The 19,676-nt window shown below is 42.0% G+C and overlaps 1 protein-coding gene across 2 annotated transcripts in view; it reads right to left on the bottom strand.

Annotated features, from left to right (window-relative positions):
* Positions 1–19,676, bottom strand: part of phf20l1 (PHD finger protein 20 like 1) — a 126,833-nt gene that overhangs the window by 24,096 nt on the left and 83,061 nt on the right. For both annotated transcript variants that reach the window (XM_060823774.1, XM_060823775.1), the window contains 3 exons: positions 19,027–19,122; positions 11,450–11,647; positions 152–330 (listed from right to left, as the gene is read on the bottom strand). In XM_060823774.1, coding sequence (XP_060679757.1) covers positions 152–330; positions 11,450–11,647; positions 19,027–19,122 — 473 coding nt within the window. The remainder of the gene's footprint in view (positions 1–151; positions 331–11,449; positions 11,648–19,026; positions 19,123–19,676) is intronic.

The raw sequence follows: 19,676 nt of genomic DNA, 5'->3' as shown, positions 1-19,676 counted from the left end.
TGTAACAGTTCTGTGATTGTGCTTCAAAAGATATTGAAAGATGCGCTTTGCATACACGGTACACCTAAAATCCAATTAGTAGCTTGGTCTTGAAATGGCAAGGTGCCAAAACATAAAAATAAACAAAACCATGTTAAACTATTTTGACTACCTGAATCATAAAACCATTTTCTTCATCCATTCCACAGACACATCGCACTGTTGCATTGCTTTCATCTTCCTCTTGAGATTCCTCTGGGTTGGTTGAAATATCCAGATCCTGACTGTAATCTTCACTCATCAATGCACTTTCCGTTGAGGAACCATCAAAGAACTCTTCATCAGAAAGAGCTGATATAAAAAAAAGTGTGCCGTTAAATTACCTCGAAGTATTGACAGCTTTAAAAATCTTTACAAATTTCAACCCAATTTAGACAGAACTTGCCTAATTTCAAGCAAAGGATAGCATAAGAAAATCAAAAAAATTTTCAAATGGGAAAGATCAACAATCCAGTCCCTTTCTCACATATTCAGGGGAGGGAGGTGGTGGTATTGTCATTTAACCAGAATACCAAGCTACGACTTTAGGGAATGTTGGTCGAATCGTAACAAGACAGACAGTGAAATTTGAATGAATAACTATGTGGAATTTCAAGTTAGCATAATGGTTACCATGTAGTATAGCTACTTTACAACAATGTAAATAACACATTATTGTAAAAACCCATCGGGTTCAAGGAAAGGAAGAAAATCCACTAGCCTACATGTGACTCCAGAGCCACAGAAATGGGTTTGGTTTAATTGTCCTCTAAAATAGGTCTCAAAAGTCTGTCAGTTCAAGTAGTGATTAGTAGCAAACAACCCTGATTATTAAGCATAGGTTTACTTACAGAGTCATAGAGATGTACAGCATGAAAACAAACCCTTCAGTCCAAACTGTCCATGCAGATATCCCAACCCAATCTAGTCCCACCTGCCAGCACCCGGCCCATATCTCTCCAAACCCTTCCTATTCATATACCCATCCAAATGTCTCTTAAATGTTTCAATTGTACCAGCCTCCACCACTTCCTCTGGCAGCTCATTCCATACACATACCACCCTCTGTGTGAAAATGTTGCCCCTTGGGTCTCTTTTATATCTCTCCCCTCTCACCCTAAACCTATGCCCTTTAGTTCTGGACTCCCCCACCCCAGGGAAAAGACTTTGCCTATTTACCCTATCTATGTCCCTCAATTTTGTAAACCTCTACAAGGTCACCCCTCAGCCTCCGACGCTCCAGGGAAATCAGCCCCAGTCTGTTCAGCCTCTCCCTATAGCTCAAATCCTCCAACCCTGGCAACGTCCTTGTAAATCTTTTCTGAACGCTTTCAAGTTTCATAACATCTTTCCGATAGAAAGGAGACCAGAATTGCATGCAATATTCCAACAGTGGCCCAACCAATGTCCTGTACTGCCGCAACATGACCTCCCAGCTCCTGTACTCAATACTCTGACAAATAAAGGAAAGCATACCAAATGCCTTCTTCACTATCCTATCTACCTGCGACTCCACTTTCAAGGAGCTATGAACCTGCACTCTCCTTGTTCAGCAACACTCCCTAGGACCTTACTATTAAGTGTATAAGTCCTGCTAAGATTTGCTTTCCCAAAATGCAGCACCTCGCATTTATCTGAATTAAACTCCATCTGCCACTTCTCAGCCCATTGGCCCATCTGGTCAAGATTCTGTTGTAATCTGAGGTAACCTTCTTTGCTGTCCACAAACACTCCAATTTTGGTGTCATCTGCAAACTTACTAACTGTACCTCTTATGCTCACATCCAAATCATTTATGTAAATGACAAAAAGTGGAGGACCCAGCACTGATCCTTGTGGCACTCCACTGGTCACAGGCTTCCAGTCTGAAAAACAACCCTGCACCACCATCCTCTGTCTTCTATCTTTGAGCCAGTTCTGTATCCAAATGGCTAGTTCTCCCTGTATTCCGTGAGATCTAACCTTGCTAATCAGTCTCCCATGGGGAACTTTGTCAAACTGAAGTTCATACAGATCACATCTACTGCTCTGTCCTCATCAATCCTCGTTGTAACTTCCTCAAAAAACTCAATCAAGTTTGAGAGACATGATTTTGCACACACAAAACTATGTTGACTATCCCTAATCAGTCTTTGCCTTTCCAAATACATGTACATCCTGTCCATCAGGATTCCCTCCAACAACTTGCCCATCACCGAGGTCAGGCTCACTGGTCTATAGTTCCCTGACTTGTCCTTACCACCCTTCTTAAACAGTGGCACCACATTAGCCAATGACAATGCAATAGTCATGATAGAAGAAACACAAATATAGAGAAATTGGAAAACAGCAAAATGTGGATGCTGGAAATCTGAAATAAAAGCAATTATGCTGAAATAAAAACTCAGCACCTTCAGCAACATATGTGTAGAGAGAAATTACATGTTAGGTCTAAGGCTTTCCAGAACTGAGTAAAGTTAGAATGCTTTAAGTAAGGGTGGCTGGGATAAGGAGAAAGGGAAGGCCTGTGAAGGGTGAAAAACAAGAGAGATCGAGTGACTCAAAAAGTTAGTCCTGGGAGGCCAAAGAGAGGCTAGGAAACAAAACAAACAAACAATTATTGACAACAACTGTGCTGCTGGCTGAAAAAAAAGGAAAGAATATTGAACAACCTGAAATTACTGAACTTAATAGAGTCCAAAGGCTTTAAAATGCCTAGTTGAAAGATGAGATAGTGATCCCTTTTTCTAATTCACTGCTGGGATGAGGGTATCATTGACGAGGTCAGCATTTATTGCTCATAGATAATTGCCCAGAGGGGCAGTTAAGACTCAACCACATTGCTGTGGGTCTGAAGTCAGATGTAAGCCAGATCAGATGGGGATGGCAGGTTTCCTTCCCTTAAGGATATTAGTGAACCAGATGAGTATATGTTCCAGACAAACGACAATGGATTTGTGGTCGTTAGATTTTAATTCCAGATTTTTATTGAATGCATAGTCCATGGAATTACCTGGGTACCTGGATTAATAGTCCAGTGATAGTACCACTAGGCCATCGCTCTTCCTGAAGCTTTACGCTCAGCTTCACTGGAACAATGCAGTACACAGAGGACAGAAATGCCAGTACATGCATCACGATAGAATAGTATGCAGCAAATAATTTGGCAAGAAAATAGAATGAGATAGTTTATTGCGAGGGTATTTGAAACCACAAACTTTCGAAGCCTTGCTCATTCTTCAGGTAGCTACCTGAGGCAGGCACCTCCACATCATGCGTAAACGTTGAACAAGCTCGGATTGTAACTATTGGAGTTTATAAGAGTGGGAAACATAGAAGATCCAGAGGGGGTCTTGACAGGTTAGATTTAGGAAAGATATTTTACCTTATGGGAGGATATAGGTCACTGCTTAGAAGTAAGGGATCACCCTGTTAATTTAGAGATAAGGAGGGTTTTTGAGACTCTTTAGAACTCTGTTGATACAGCGTCTTGAACAATTTTAAGACAGCAGTGGCTAGATTTTTGATAAAAAAATGGTTCAAAGATTATAAGTGGCACACAGGAATATGGCATACTCAGATCGGCTGGATGGGCAGCGTGGCCTAATCCTGTTCCTAATTTGTATGTTTATACAGACACTCTTAGCATACCGATCTAGAAAATCTTTCATCATTGCATGATACAAGCGTTAGAATATATAAATAAATGGGCTAATATTTCATTAATATGCTCGCTGATATAGAACAGTTAAAGATAACATTTCTTTACTAATATCCTACAGGCCTTTGTTACCCCCACTTTTTCCTCACCACATTCCATAAAAATATGGAACATTTTTAGCAGGGTAGGAGACCATTTGGCACATTTTTATGTGGCCATTAAAGACACAGAATATGCAGCTGAATCCCACTATTCAGATCATCATTCTTAACCTTCCGGATTATTGAATTTCAAGTGTATACCCATATATTATTTAAATACAGTAAATGTTTTGCCTCTATCACCCTTTTAGACAGTGAGAACCATGTCTGGGGGAAAAACATTACTCAACTCTTTCTCATTCTACTAACCAATTTAAATTTATGTCCCACCTGATTGATGTCCTTGTTGGGGGAAATGAGTTCTGCTCTATGCACCTTGACACTAGGTTCTTCATAATTCTATATATCTAACTTAAGTTATCCCTCAGCCTTCTCTGTTCTAAAGAAACTAACATTAAACTGTGCTATCTTTTCTCATAACTAAATGTTGCCATTCCTGACAACTTCTTTGTAAACTTCCTCTGCACCCTCTCAAATTAATCTCTATTTCTATCTCAAAAGAATAAATGCATCTGCCAAACCTTTAGAACATTTCAGGTACTAAACTCATTACACAAAGCCAAACTCATTACAACTGCACTTCCTACAGTTGAAAAATAATAAAATTACAGGAGAAACTTTATCTAGCACCACAGCCACATTCTTCATCTTTTTGTACATTTTTCCTCTATTTATTCTTTTACGGGGCATGAGCGTCATTGACCAGGCCGACATTTGTTGCCCAGCCATAAGTGCTCTTGAACGTGTAGCTTGTGAGGTCATTTCAGAGACCAGTTTGGAATCATCATGTTTTGTGGGCCTCGTGTCAACACTAGGCCTGACTGATTAAAGATGGCAGGTTTCTTTTCCTAAAAGATAAGTAAAGTTGCCATTGTGCCAGAAAATAAAAGGGCTTCTCTCTCATTATAGAGAGACACCACTGCTGATGGGTTTAATATGAGGGTCACCATGCCTCAGGTGAAAGGTGTGGTTGAGAAGGGAGGACCTTTATGGTAACCTTGTACTGTTGGGATTACTCTGCATCACAAGCCAGCTAATCATCTGACTGAGCTAAGTGACCCCTCTCACTCTAAAGGATACGCATGCAACAAATGGGTGTTCACACGTTTAACTTTGTGGTTATCAATACTGAAACTGGATTTACATTCCAGTTTTATTAACTGAATTCAAATTCCACCAGTTGTCATGACGCATTTTGTACCCATTTCCCCAGAACGTTAACCTGGGCCTCTGGATTGCCAGTCCAGCGACATTATTTGTACTTTTATTTCCCTCTCCCTTAGAAGGTTCTATCATTAAGCCAGTGCAGTTTTTAATTGGAAGGAAGCCAATATAAACATGCCATTAATTAGGATCATCAAATGTTTGTGTGAACACATCAGGAGTATATCGAATGACACCACCCAAGACAAACTACCAAAAGGATAGAAATTAAAACAGCCCATATCATCTGTTTAAAAAAACTTGCACAATACTTGTAAAATATACACTTGGTAATATGCCCATATCTCAGAAGATATCAGCAACAGAGCTCAGACTTCAGTTAAAAATCTACTTCCTGAGGTTTACCATAATCACTTTGTGTGGATGGTGATCCATTCATCTCAACTTGATTTAAATAGAAAAATGAACACCACAAGAATACAAGGCAGGTTGAATGAGGAGACTCTGCTTTAATTGCTCCCATCTTTTCAGAAAGCCAACCCTACAATTTTTCCATTTGAACTGTTTCTATGTCCAGCATCTTTGCAATTCATTCCAGATGTTGAAATTATTTGCCGATCGCTGTTCTAAATTAATTGATGTGATATCTTTTATCCACTTCCTCTTGACATGCTCTGCATACCATTCCCAGTTTATTTTCAGCATCTGTGAAGTACATCTCTTCAAGGTTCTCTTCTGAGATGTGTTAGGACCGGGCAAGGAGGGGGTCAAATGGTTCCCTTCTTTTCACAGAAGAGATTTAGGCATCTCTGCTTAAGCCCTTGCTCATCCCTAGCTGCCCTTGAGAACCACTTTATCTACCAGTTTATGCATTGTAATCATAAAAGAACCAAACACGTTTTCTTGTCATGATTTGGAGATGCTGGTGTTGGACCGGGGTGAACAAAGTTAAAAATCAAACAATACCAGGTTATAGTCCAACGGGTTTAATTGGAAGCACACTAGCTTTCGGAGCGACGCTCCTTCATCAGGTAGTAGTGGAGGGCTCGATTGTAACACAGAATTTATAGCAAAAATTTGCAGTGTGATGTAACTGAAATTATACATTGAAAAGTATAATTTCAGTTACATCACACTGCAAATTTTTGCTATAAATTATGTGTTACAATCGAGCCCTCCCCTATCACGTGATGAAGGAGCGTCGCTCCGAAAGCTAGTGTGCTTCCAATTAAACCCGTTGGACTATAACCTGGTGTTGTGTGATTTTTAACGTTTTCTTGTGTTCACCATAGAAAGATTAATTTATCACACACAAATTGATATGCAAGATGCTAAAATATGCATTGATTTCTGCACCCACTACATACCTCAAAGTCTACATTCAGATTACAGTTTGGGGAAGGATATGTTTACCAAATTGTAGTGAATAAAACAAGGCAAAAGAGCACAGAGGAACCTTGATTATCCGAATATCAACTATCCGAAGTTCAGATTATCCGAAGATCTCAAGGTTCCAATAGAAACGTTACATCAAAGAGGTGTTTCCAACACTGATCTCATCTTTTGTTTACAATTACTAAATATGATTTCGGCTTTCTGAAATGCAACCGAGAACAGTTCTGGACATTGATGGGAGCACAAATACCGTCTCCAAATGACTGTCCACCCCCTCTCTCTCCCCCCACACTTTTCCTGGAGTTCTACACAGGTGTGCCCGAAACCCCCCTTCCCCTGATAATCTCTCCAACATTGTCCTGTACAGGACAAAGGTGGGACTTGTCAAAACGTTGCAGTAAGAAGTTGTGTGTGTCTGCGTGTGTGTCTGCGTGTGTGTCTGCGTGTGTGTCTGCGTGTGTGTCTGCGTGTGTGTCTGCGTGTGTGTCTGCGTGCGTGTCTGCTACGTTGAGACTCACCCCCACAAAGGTAACAGCAGTCTTGCTGTTGGTGTCCAGTCCAACTGCCCCAGGTTAGGGCGGAAGGGTGGCAGGCATGGGGGCAAACAAGGGTGGGGGCGCCAGACAGGGGGTGATGGGGGCAGTTCTCACATGCGGTGTGCTGCTACCTAGTCTCCTGAACTGGGAGCGGACTTAGCAAGTGCTTGCTGTGTCAATCCCATTGAACTGATGGGGGGGTGGGGGAGTGGGGGGAGGCTTCAGCAATACCACAGGTCCCTTACACACAAGTGTGTGTCTGATCAGAAACAAACCCTGAGATAGAGAGGGGGAGCAACGCAGGCAGAGTGAGGAAAAAGGAAACTTTAGAAAACTCCAAGCCCCAGAGTAGAGGCATTGAATTAATTAACCAAATAGTCAATTATCCAAATGAATTTCTGCCTGCCTATCTCATTTGGATAATTGAGTTTCCTTGGTACATTGCTCACAGTTTGGCAATCTGGCCAGTTTCAAGCTGAATTTGATGGGCTCGATCCTTTCAATACAAAAATGTAAATATCTGAGTCAGTTATTGCCCTGGAGAGACAGTGTAGAGTTTAGCTCCTTATTTAATATGTCTTGTCTGCTACACATGGAGAGTCAAACAATAGCAGACAGCATCCAAACTTGCAGGTTGTCTGGAAAGGAAGAGATTTGGAGGATCTAAGAGAGGGATGGAGAGTGTGTGAGAGAATGAGAGAGTGGGTGGGTGAGAGAATAAGCAACCTAAGGGACCCTAGTTAGCTTCTCAGCTGCTGATACAGTTCTGCTGGGGAAATGCATTCCCATCAGGCACGTCTGTAATGCGGTGAGTGAACTCTGAATTTGCATGGTTCATTTAGCCCCTTTTAGATTATTCAGTGATTCAGTTTAAAAATAAGCAGCTGCAAAGCTGTAAGTTTGAATAAGCAGCTTATTTCAAAACTGCTCCTGAAAGTTGGTAAGTAAAAACTTGATACATTATGAGATAATATATAAAAATAAAGATTAAAAGTAAATCCTGATAACAGATATTTATAAAGATGAAAGTCAGGTCAGCCCTTCAATGTTTCAGGCTTTACTTGCTTGAAAGATTTGAATAAAAAGTCAGAATTCAGCAGCTGCACAGATGTCTGAAGATGAGTAGGTGAATGTTTCCCCACAGATGGACTGAGAACAACTTATTCTACAAGGACTTGATTTAATTTTTGTGGTACTGCATGTTTTGCCCTTTGGTAATCTGGTTCAATGTTGGAGAACTTAGCTGGTTCCTTTTTTTCTCCTCTCTCTGATGCTGTCATAAGATGGTGGCTATGTGAACTTAATGAATCACTTTCACAAAGTCAATTAGGTCAGAATTCCCTTTGGGGCTTCTTCCACATTCCTGCTTGTTTCAAAAGTTTTGAATTTACACACCTTCAAGGACCCATCATGTTACGGAAGGGTTAATCAAGTTCTAAATGATAATTCAACCTGTCTGCCTCTTTTGCTGAAGCTGAATCAACAAGAATTCACTATGTGACTTCTGGCAGTCTTCTTTTTGATGTTGTGGTTACTTTAAAAAATTAAAACAGCTGTCATTATAAAACATAGAATATTCGCAGTACAGAGTCATGATAGGCAGTGATTCAAACATAATTGTGTATTCCAATTGAAACTCAACTAGATCAGCTGGAAAGCTATGGATATTAGTATGCTTGCTGAGCTGGAAGGTTTGTTTTCAGATGTTTCATCACCATACTAGGTAAGCCTCCAGTGAAGCACTTGTGTTAGTGATCCGATTTCTACTTATGTGTTTAGGTTTCCTTGGGTTGGTGATATCATTTCCAGTTCTTTTTCTCAGAGGGTGGTAAATAGAGTCCAAGTCGATGCGTTTGTTGATAGAGTTCTGGTTGGAATGCAGTGCTTCTAGGAATTCTCATGCATGTCTCTGTTTAGCTTGTCCTAAGATGGATGCATTGTCCCAGACGAAGTGGTGTCCGTCCTCATCTGTATGTAAGGACACCACTTCCACTGGGACAACACATCCAGGCTAGGACAAGCCAAACAGAGACATGCACTAGAATTCCTCGAAGCATGGCATTCCAACCGGAACTCTATCAACAAACACATCGACTTGGACCCCATTTACCACCCTCTGAGAAAAAGACCAGGAAATGACGCCACAACAGCAAACAACACCACTGCAGCAAATGACATCACCAACCCAAGGAAACCTAAACACAAACAGAAAACGGGTCACTAACACCAGTGCTTCACCCAAGGCTCACTGATGATGTTACCTAGTATGCTGATGATGAAATGTCTGAAAACTAATCTTCCAGTTCAGCAAGCAAACGTACATCCAGAACCTCAACCTGAGCTACAAATCTTCTCAAAACTCACTTTGCAAAGGTGTTAGTTATCATAAAACCAAGGTCCCATTGTCCAAGAAATTAGCTTTTAATCATTCATTTTTTTGTAGTTGCATATTCCAGTTGATTTCCATAATTCCCTTGTCAATAGGGCATCGTGGAAGGTCGTTCTCATTGGTCTCCATCTGATTAAATAGACTGATTCTTAATCTCGAGAGCATGGTGCTGGGAAAGTACAGCAGGTCAGCCAGCATCCGAGGAGGAGAGTCAACGTTTCGGGCAAAAGCCCTTCAGGGATCATCAGGAATGATTCTTAATCTGTAGAACTTAGAGCATATTGGACTGCATGTTCCATTAGGTGGTGTTTCCTGCTATGCAGGATTGCTTCCTTTACTTCCCTTCTCTACTGCCGACGTACCTCATCATTTCAAGTGCATGATGGACAAGTTGTTATCATTTTGTGAGATTGGCAGCATTCTCCTCACAGCCATTGCTGCCACGCATCACGGAGGACTTCAGAGTGTCCTCAGAGCATTTTCTTCATCCTCCCATAAGAGGTGTGACTGTTTGAATGTGGGGTAAAAAGCACCTGGTGGGATTGGGTTTATATATTATTAACATGTAGCCAGACCTAACTGTAATACATCAGTGTGTTAATGTCAACTGTTCTATACACTTTGCTGATTTGCAGAGGTCAAACCCTCACTGCTGTAGTCCGTAGAAGGTTACACTAACACGGATGATTCTGTACTGGATTTCCTCATTGAGAGATAAGTCTCCCAAGATATGAGATACGTTCCACATATTCCAAAGTCTCTCCTTGAACGTAAATGGAAAGTGAAATATTTGACTGACCAGATACTTTGTTTAAGCAACATTATTGGACAGGCCAAAATTTCTTGAGTGTGGAATTGATTAGATCAATAGTCTTGCAAATCTGGTACAGAATGAACAACACTGCAATCTTCAGCATAATGTAGGTCATGTACATCTACCATAGTCAAGTTGGCTTTCGCATGGAGATTAAAGAGGTTTCAGTCCAGTCTGCATTTAATTCTTACACCAAAAGACAGCTGATGACATGAATAACCAGTCAGGTAGATTGTAATAGAATGGGGGGCTATCAAAGAGCTTTGCTTGAATCCTGTGTGGATTTTGATGGCATCTGTTTCAGATTGTTCCAGTGTTGATAAGCGTCTTCCTCAAGAAGAAATATGCCATCTTGTGACAAAGGGTTTGGCATGTGGAATGTATAGTAATACAAATTAGAGTTGGCTATCTTGAGTTGAGTGTTGAATTCTCTTTAGCTTGTTTCAAAAAGTTTGGGCGGCACGGTGGCACAGTGGTTAGCACTGCTGCCTCACAGCGCCTGAGACCCGGGTTCAATTCCCGACTCAGGCGACTGACTGTGTGGAGTTTGCACGTTCTCCCCGTGTCAGCATGGGTTTCCTCCGGGTGCTCCGGTTTCCTCCCACAGTCCAAAGATGTGCGGGTCAGGTGAATTGGCCATGCTAAATTGCCCGTAGTGTTAGGTAAGGGGTAAATGTATGGGTGGGTTTCGCTTCGGCGGGTCGGTGTGGACTTGTTGGGCCGAAGGGCCTGTTTCCACACTGTAAGTCTAATCTAATCTAATCTAAAGTTCAATGTCATGTTTCCACCAAGGAATTAAAATCAACATTTGACACAGCTTATCTTTGTGACAGGTGGCTTTTCCAAAGACTGAGTCTGAACTTACTTATTTTCTCCTCAGTTTATCATTTTCATCATAGTGATTAGCCTTATTCTTCCTATCTCTGCTGCCTCAAGGGCCTCAGTGGTCCTTCTATTTTTTTTATTTTATTAAACAAATTACAAAACAGTTTACAGTAAACATTTACAGCTGTACAAGAGACAGCAATTTTACAAGGGAGAGGAGCAGCAAAGCTAAGCCCCAAACCCTATCTTTTCAGTGGTCCTTCTATGAATTAGCACTTAACACGAAGGAATAGTCAATTAATTAACCAATTACATCTAACTTATTGTGGAAATAACGCAATATTGTTTTGCAGAGCTAAACCCCTCATATCTTTGAAGGCGGGTACTGCAGTTAGTCCTTCTTCAGGGATAATGCCATCGCATCCAGAAAAGAGTAACTTATAATTTAATAATGAACAGTGAAGACTGCCATTCTACCAAAGACTTGTTTGCAATTTCAACACTTACATTCATATCTAGGAGTATGACCTGTGCTTAGCTCCAGCAACGATTCAGAGGACAGAAGAGATTTTGGTGACAGATAGGCTGGTTTCATCACAGATCCACACCATAAGGTGAGAGAGCTTCCAGATTTGGCTATGGGAGACGAACATCTTTCCAGAAACTCCAGAGAAATATCTTTGAATCCTTCATAGTCCATCAATTCTGAGGAGAAAGCAAGACCATTAAGTTAAAGTGAACCACTTAAGGTAATTAGGATGCAGTCACTTGTGAATTTTCAACTTAAATCGAAATTATTCAATTAAAGCGAGTTAGGAGTATAGGAAAGTGAGAAAGCCACTCAGCGGGTTTGCACCTTGAAAGCAGTCAGGATTTTTTCAATGCTCATTGCCACAATGTGGATCTTTTCAGGATTAACTCATCTTCTTAACGTCACTTTAATTAGTAATACGGAATAGAATTTAATATTAATAAGAGAGCTGAATGTCTAGTCCTGATTACCTGACGTAATAAAGGACTACCGCATTCTTGACTTTGTCCTTCCAGAATATGCCACAAATGGCCAAAAAGAAAGGCTATAACTTCCTTTTTTGAGAACTTCCTTATTCCATATTCCACAGCCATGCAACAAGATGCTCAGAGTCTGTCTGAAGTTTCCAATGCATGGTTTGTAATTTGTCAAAGGTAGTAACTGCTTTTGATACGTTCACATTGGATTTTGCATCAAGAGACAGACTGCTGGTCCATGGATCCAAGATAGTAGAAGTTGCTAACTACGTCCAGCAAAACCACAAATGTAGCAAACCGCTTAAAAGCAAAGCTCCCAAGCATGTTGACACTCATCAACAGAGATCATTTTGTTGGCTCCAGCATCCCCACAGGATGGAAGACAGTTGCATACTTAAGAATTATCCAGTTAGCAATGCAGATGGTGTTACACAACCAATAGGCTACCTAAAACTCTGCTTCAAGAATGTTTGCAAGTGTGGCATGAAGGTTCCATACATTATAGGTCTACCTAAGAGATGCTACATTAGATAATGAGAAGGGAAAATGGTGACAACTATGGACTGATTTGTGCCACCATGACAATTGAGTCTTGGCAACCGATACCCACACAAAAAAACACACAACACCAGGTAACTATTTCATACGCAGCAGTTGTGTCAGCAGCTGCTTCTCACCCATCAGTAAAAGTGCGCTATGAGACTATACCATCAACTTGCTGTATACAACAGCTTACCAAGACAGAACAATGCCAAGTATCATAACGGAAGGGATCTCATACCCATGCATAATGAATACTTCAGATATGAGGATTTTGAGCAGGATTTCCCTTGTCAGTAAAATCAAAGTTATTGATAACCAATGGCACGGTCATGAGGTAGGTATGTTTTAAGAGGAATTCATGGAGACACAACAAGGTTAAGAAAGAGAATTTTCAGGCACAGAGCGAAAGTCAGTGATAACACTGTAGGATAATATCCCGTTTATCAGTTTCTCTAATTTAATCTTTAATTAATTCCACATGTTGAGTAGATAAATAAACACTGCGGAACAATCGGGTGTACTTGGATCTGCATTTAACCAAGCCTCAGCTAAAATAAAATCACTGGGAGTTTTACTGAAACTGAATGATATCACTCTCCCACTGTCGATTCACAATGATAAGCTGACAAGTGGAAAAGGAAATCTTTGTGGATATTTTTAGGATAAACAATGCATGCTATCATTCTTTAGGAGAAAGTGAGGACTGCAGATGCTGGAGATCAGAGCTGAAAAATGTGTTTCTGGAAAAGTGCAGCAGGTCAGGCAGCATCCAAGCAGCAGGAGAATCGATGTTTTGGGCATAAGCCCTTCTTCAGGAATGAGGAGGGTGTGCCAAGCAGGCTAAGATAAAAGGTAGGGAGGAGGGACTTGGGGAGGTTCGTTGGGAATGTGATAGGTGGAAGGAGGTTAAGGTGAGGGTGATAGGCCGGAGAGGGGCTGGGGGTGGAAAGGTCAGGAAGAAGATTGCAGGTCAAGAAGGCGGTGCTGAGTCCGAAAGTTGAGACTGAGATAAGGTGGGGGGAGGGAAATGAGGAAGCTGGAGAAATCAGCATTCATCCCTTGTGGTTGGAGGGTTCCGAGGCAGAAGATGAGGCGCTCTTCCTCCAGGCGTCATGTTGCCATGGTCTGGCGATGGAGGCAGCCAAGGACCTGCATGTCCTTGGCGGAGTGGGAGGGGGAGTTAAAGTGTTCAGCCACAGGGCGGTTGGGTTGGTTGGTGCGGGTGTCCCAGAGGTGTTCTCTGAAACGTTCCGCAAGTAAGCGGCCTGTCTCCCCAATATAGAGGAGGCCATATCGGGTGCAGCGGATGCAGTAAATGATGCATGTGGAAGTGCAGGTGAATTTGTGATGGATGTGGAAGGATATCTTGGGGCCTTGGATGGAAGTGAAGGTGGAGGTGTGGGTGCAAGTTTTGCATTACTTGCGGTTGCACGAGAAGGTGCCAGGAGTGGAGGTTGGGTTGGTGGAGGGTGTGGACCTGACAAGGGAGTCACGGAGGGAGTGGTCTTTTCGGAGCGCTGATAGGGGAGGGGAGGGAAGTATATCCTTGGTGGTGGGGTCTGTCTGGTGGCGACTCCCACAGCTACCTAGATTACACCTCCTCCTACCCTGCCCCCTGTAAAAACACCATCCCATATTCCCAATTCCCTCGTCTCCACCACATCAGCTCCCAGGATGACCAATTCCAATACCGAACCACCCAGATGGCCTCCTTCTTCAAAGACTGTAATTTCCCCATAGATGTGGTTGAAGATGTTCTCCACCACATCTCCTACACTTCCTACTCCTCCGCCCTTGAACCCCGCCCCTCCAATCGCCACCAGGACAGAACCCCACTGGTCCTCACCTACCACCCCATCAACCTCCAGATACATTGTATCATCTTTTGTCATTTGCGCCACCTCCAAACAGACCCCACCACCAGGGATATATTTCCCTCCCCTCCCCTAGCAGCATTCCGGAAAGACCACTCCCTCCGCGACTTCGTCAGGTCCACACCCCCCACCAATCCAAACTCCATTCCCGGCACCTTCCCCTGCAACCACAAGAAATGCAAAACTTGCGCCCACACCTCCCCCCAAGACCCCAAGGGTTCCTTCCATATCCGTCACAAATTCACCTACACCTCCACACACATCATTTACTGCATCCGCTGCACCCGATATGGCCTCCTCTACATTGGGGAAACAGGCCGCCTACTTGCGGAATGTTTCAGAGAACACTCCTGGGACACCCGCACCAACCAACCCAGCCGCCCTGTGGCTGAACACTAACTCCCCCTCCCACTCTGCCAAGGACATGCAGGTCCTTGGACTCCTTCATGCCAGATCATGGCAACACAACGCCTGGAGGAAGAGTGCCTCATCTTCCGCCTAGGAACCCTCCAACCACAAGGGTTAATGCCGATTTCTCCAGCTTCCTCATTTCCCCTACCCCACCTTATCTCAGTCCCAACCCTCGGACTCAGCACCGCCCTCTTGATCTGCAATCTTATTCCTGACCTCTCCGCCCCCCCACCCCCTCTCCGGCCTATCACCCTCACCTTAACCTCCTTCCACCTATCGTATTCCCAACGAATCTCCCCCAAGTTCCTCCTCCCTACCTTTTATCTTAGCCTGCTTGGCACACCCTCCTCATTCCTGAAGAAGGGCTTATGCCCGAAAATTCGATTCTCATGCTCCATGGATGCTGCCTGACCTGCTGCGCTTTTCCAGCATCACATTTTTCATGCTATTATTCTTTGCCTAATAACAAAAGAAAAGCCTCAGGGAGTGGGAGCCTCCCCTACTCACCACAGCTTTGGAGATGTTTCAATTTTCATGCCTATTGATGGAGGAGGCAGAGCAGCTAATTTCTCACCAGGTTCTTTTTGTGCTTAAGCAAGGAAGGATGCATCCATGCAAGTGAGTGGAGTACCATTTACAAATTAAGAACTCCAGGTGATATATATTGTTTAAGTACACAGTAGGAACATAAGAATAGGAGAAGACCAATCTGCCCATTTACTCTGTCCTGCTGTTCAATGAGATCATGGCTGGCTAATCACTTCAATGCCATTTAACCATGTCATCCCCATAACTTTCTGATTACTGATGGCTTACAGGTTATCAACCTTTACCTTCAACATACTCAAAGACTAAGCTTCCAATGCTGCCTGTGTTTGTGAATTCCAAAGATTTGCAATCGCGAGTGAAAAACAATTCTCACCTCAGACCTAAGTGACAGCCCCCCAATTTTAAACTGTGCCCCCGGTTCTTAATTCCCCAACAAAAGGAAACATCTTCCCTGTTATCCTGTTAATCCCTTTAAGTATTTAAGTTTTCATGAGATCCCCTCTCATCCTTCAAAACCTGAGAGAATATACACTCACTTTGTCCAATTACTCCTCATAGGACAGTCCCACCATCCCAGGATCACATACGGTGAATCTTAGTTGCACTCCTTTGACAATAATATCTTTCCTGAGGGAGGAAGACCAAAATTGCAGGTAGTATTCTGGATGCGGTCTAACCAAGCAAGACTTAACTACCCCTGTGCTCAGCACCTCTTGCAATAAGAGCTTGCCACACACTCTCCTCATTCCTGAAGAAGGGCTCATGCCTGAAACGTCGACTCTCCTGTTCCTTGGATGCTGCCTGACCTGCTGCGCTTTTCCAGCAACACATTTTCAGCTCTGATCTCCAGCATCTGCAGTCCTCACTTTCTCCTCGAAGATTTTAACCTACTGCGAATCCTCTTGCAAGGATGCCTTCCTTGAAGAATCTCTCTTCCTCCCTCTACAAGAATTTCAGTGAGTCCCTCTCTCACTGCACACCCCAGATCCTAACCTGCAATCTTCTTCCTGACCTCTCCGCCCCCACCCCCACTGCGGCCTATCACCCTCACCTAGACCTCCTTCCATCTATCGCATTTCCAACGCCCCTCCCCCAAGTTCCTCCTCCCTACCTTTCATCTTAGCCTGCTGGACACACTTTCCTCATTCCTGAAGAAGGGCTCATGCCCTAAACGTCGATTCTCCTGCTCCTTGGATGCTGCCTGACCTGCTGCGCTTTTCTAGCAACACATTTTCACACCTGCATATTAGACATCAATAACTTATCGACAAGACCAACTAGGTCTCTTTGTGCATCTAGACTTTCCACACTGTTACCATTTAAGAAATACTCTGCACATCTGATCCTCCTATGAAAATAGAAAACCTCACATTTTTCCACATTATTTTCCATCTGACATGTTCTTACCCATACACTATAGCCTGTCCAAATTCTCTTGAAACCATTACACATATTACTTACAACACACACTCATACTTAGTTTTGTATCATCTGCAAATTTGGAAATATTACATTTAGTCCCCAGATGTGAATTGCTGGAACCCAATTACTGATCTTTGTGGTCCCTCACTACTCACAACCTACCAATGTGAGATTAATCCATTTATTCCTCCTCTCGGTATTCTGTCTGTTAGCCAATTAACCCATGCCAGTATGTTACCTCCTATCACACATGCCTTAATGCTTCTAATCAGCCTTCCGTGGGAACATCTATCAAAATCTTTCTGAAAATCTAAGTATACTTCATCTATTTGCTCTCCTTATAAATTTTGTTAGTAACATCTTAAAAAAGCTTCAACAAGTTTTCAAACACAATTTTCTACTCATAAATCCAGGCTGACTATTCCCAATTAGATCATCATGATCCAAATATCTATTTATCTCAGCCTTTATAATGGGTTCTAACATTTTTACCTACTACAAATGGGGTGGCTCAGCGGTTAATAGTGCTGCCTCACAGTGCCAGGGACCCAGGTTTGATTCCAGCCTCGGGAGATTATGGAGTTTGCACATTCTCCCCGTGTCTGCATGGTTTTCTTCCCACAATCCAAAGATGTGGGGGTTAGGTGAATTGGCCATGCTAAAATGCCCATAGTGTTCAGGGATGTGTAGGTGAGGTGTATTTGTCAGGGGAAATGTGAAGTAATAACGTTGAGGAATGAGTCTGGGCAGGATACTCTTCAGAGGGTCAGTATGGACTTGTTGGGCCAAATGGCCTATTTTCATACTGTAGGGATTCTATGATGACCAACACAAAGGCGACAGGTCTGGTGTTCCCTTTCTTCACTCTCACTCCCTTCTTACATCACAAGGTGACATTTTCTAATTTTCAATCCAAAATCTACAGAATCTTTGAAGAAAACTCACAATGATCACATTCTCCAACATCAGATTCTAGATATTTATCAATTTTCAGCCTCACCAATTTCTCCAATTATGACCTTCTTAGCAATACTAATTTCCTTCAACTTATTTTGCCTAGCCATGAGGATTTCTTTGCAAGATTTCTTGTATCATCTTCAGTGAAAACATGTACAAAGTATAATTTAGCTTCTTTGTCATTTCTCTATTTTTAAGTCCTCCTAATGCTGCCTGTAAAAGATCCACATGCATCTTAGCTAAGCATTTACATTAATATATACCTCCAGAACTTTGTTAAAGTATGTTTTTATTTGATCGTTTGCATTCATATTCTATTCTCCCTTTTCTTATCAGTTTCTCGGTGCATTCTACAAGCCTTCCAATCCTCAGATTTACTGCTATTTCTGGCACCTTCACAAGCCTTTTCTTTTAAGCTGATACAATGCTGAACTTAATTCCTTAGCCATAGTTGACTGACTGTTCTTTTTGAGTTTTTATACCTTGAAGATACACATACTTGTTGCAAGTCACATAATTGCTCCTTAAAGTCTGAGATCACAATGAAGGACCACATATTCAGTAAAGTGAGATATTCACTATTCCAGCACTTGTGTTTTATACGTACTTTGTTTATAGTCAGAAAGACAAGTCACATTTGTTTTTCTCCCCGATCATTTCTAGCACCAGACATCCAAATGATTGCTCTAAGACAAGTAGCAGCAGAATTAGGAATCTTACTGAGAGGATTATTACGATGACTAGTACAGGTAATGAAATGAAGGAAAATATAGCTAGCTTTTCTAAGAATTCCAAATGTGTTATTGGTTTGGAGCATGGCCTCAGTTCATTTAATTTCAGACTCCCTCAGCTTGCTACCAGAATGGAATTTATTATAACCTTAGAAAAGGTTGAGTTTGGCACCAAATGCCACATGTAATTCTACAACATTCTCCTCAATTACTCCATGCAGTCAATCCTGATTTTTTGGAGATGTTGTCTGTATTGCAATCAAAATAAAATTCAAAAGCAACAAAGTCCTTCACTCCTTTCACCTCACCACTGACAGATATCAATTAGCTGTTTAATCCCAAGCTCCAGAATTCTCTCCTGAAATCTTTGTTTCTCCACTTGCCTCCCTCATCCTTTACCACATTTCAAATTCATTGCACTGAATAAGCTTTTAGTTATTCAGTGTATTACCTTTTTCTTTAACTCAGCATCAATTTTGCATCCAGTTACACTTTAGTGACATGACTTGAGGCATTTTACCTTAGTAAATGCGCAAACTTAAGGTAAGTCTTTGTTCTAACAATACAAGCTAACATCAGCTCCGCTCACCATACTTGGATTTCTTTTTCTTTTTTTTCTTTTTCTTCTGTTTTAGTTTAACGTGCTCCTTGCCTTTCTTCTCCTTACACCTCTCCTTCCTTTTACCTTTAGAAACAAGGAAAAGAATCATTTTCTCGACGGCTGTTCAGCCTGATTAAAATAGGATATAATTTACGATATTAATTCTGCCAGTATCCACCTTCCAAACATGTAGCATTATTCACAGCTATACTCAGGGACTTGGCCTCCACAGACTTCTGTGGTAGAGAATTCCACAGGTTTACTACCACTTGGATGAAGAATTTTCTTACCTTAGCCCTAAATCGATCGATTTCATTTGGACATTAGATGAAATGTAACCCTGAAATGCGAGTGGTGATAAGTTTTGGAAGAAGTAACAAGGAGCACTCAATAAATGGTAGAACACTTAGAGAAACAAAGGGATCATGACATGCTTGTTCACAGATCCCTTAAAGCAGCAGGACAGGGTAATAAGGTGGTTAAGGCAGCATATGGGACACTTGCTTTTATCAATCGTATCACAGATTATAACAGCAGGGAGGTCATACTGGAGCTGTACAGAATTTAGTTAGGCTACAGCTGAAGAACTGTGTGCAGTTCTAGTCATCACAGTAGAGGAAGGATGTGATTGTGCTGGA

This window comes from Hemiscyllium ocellatum, chromosome 4 (genome assembly GCF_020745735.1).
Source record: "Hemiscyllium ocellatum isolate sHemOce1 chromosome 4, sHemOce1.pat.X.cur, whole genome shotgun sequence".
Classification (NCBI taxonomy): Eukaryota; Metazoa; Chordata; class Chondrichthyes; order Orectolobiformes; family Hemiscylliidae; genus Hemiscyllium; species Hemiscyllium ocellatum.
This window is presented reverse-complemented; position numbering and strand designations above follow the sequence as displayed.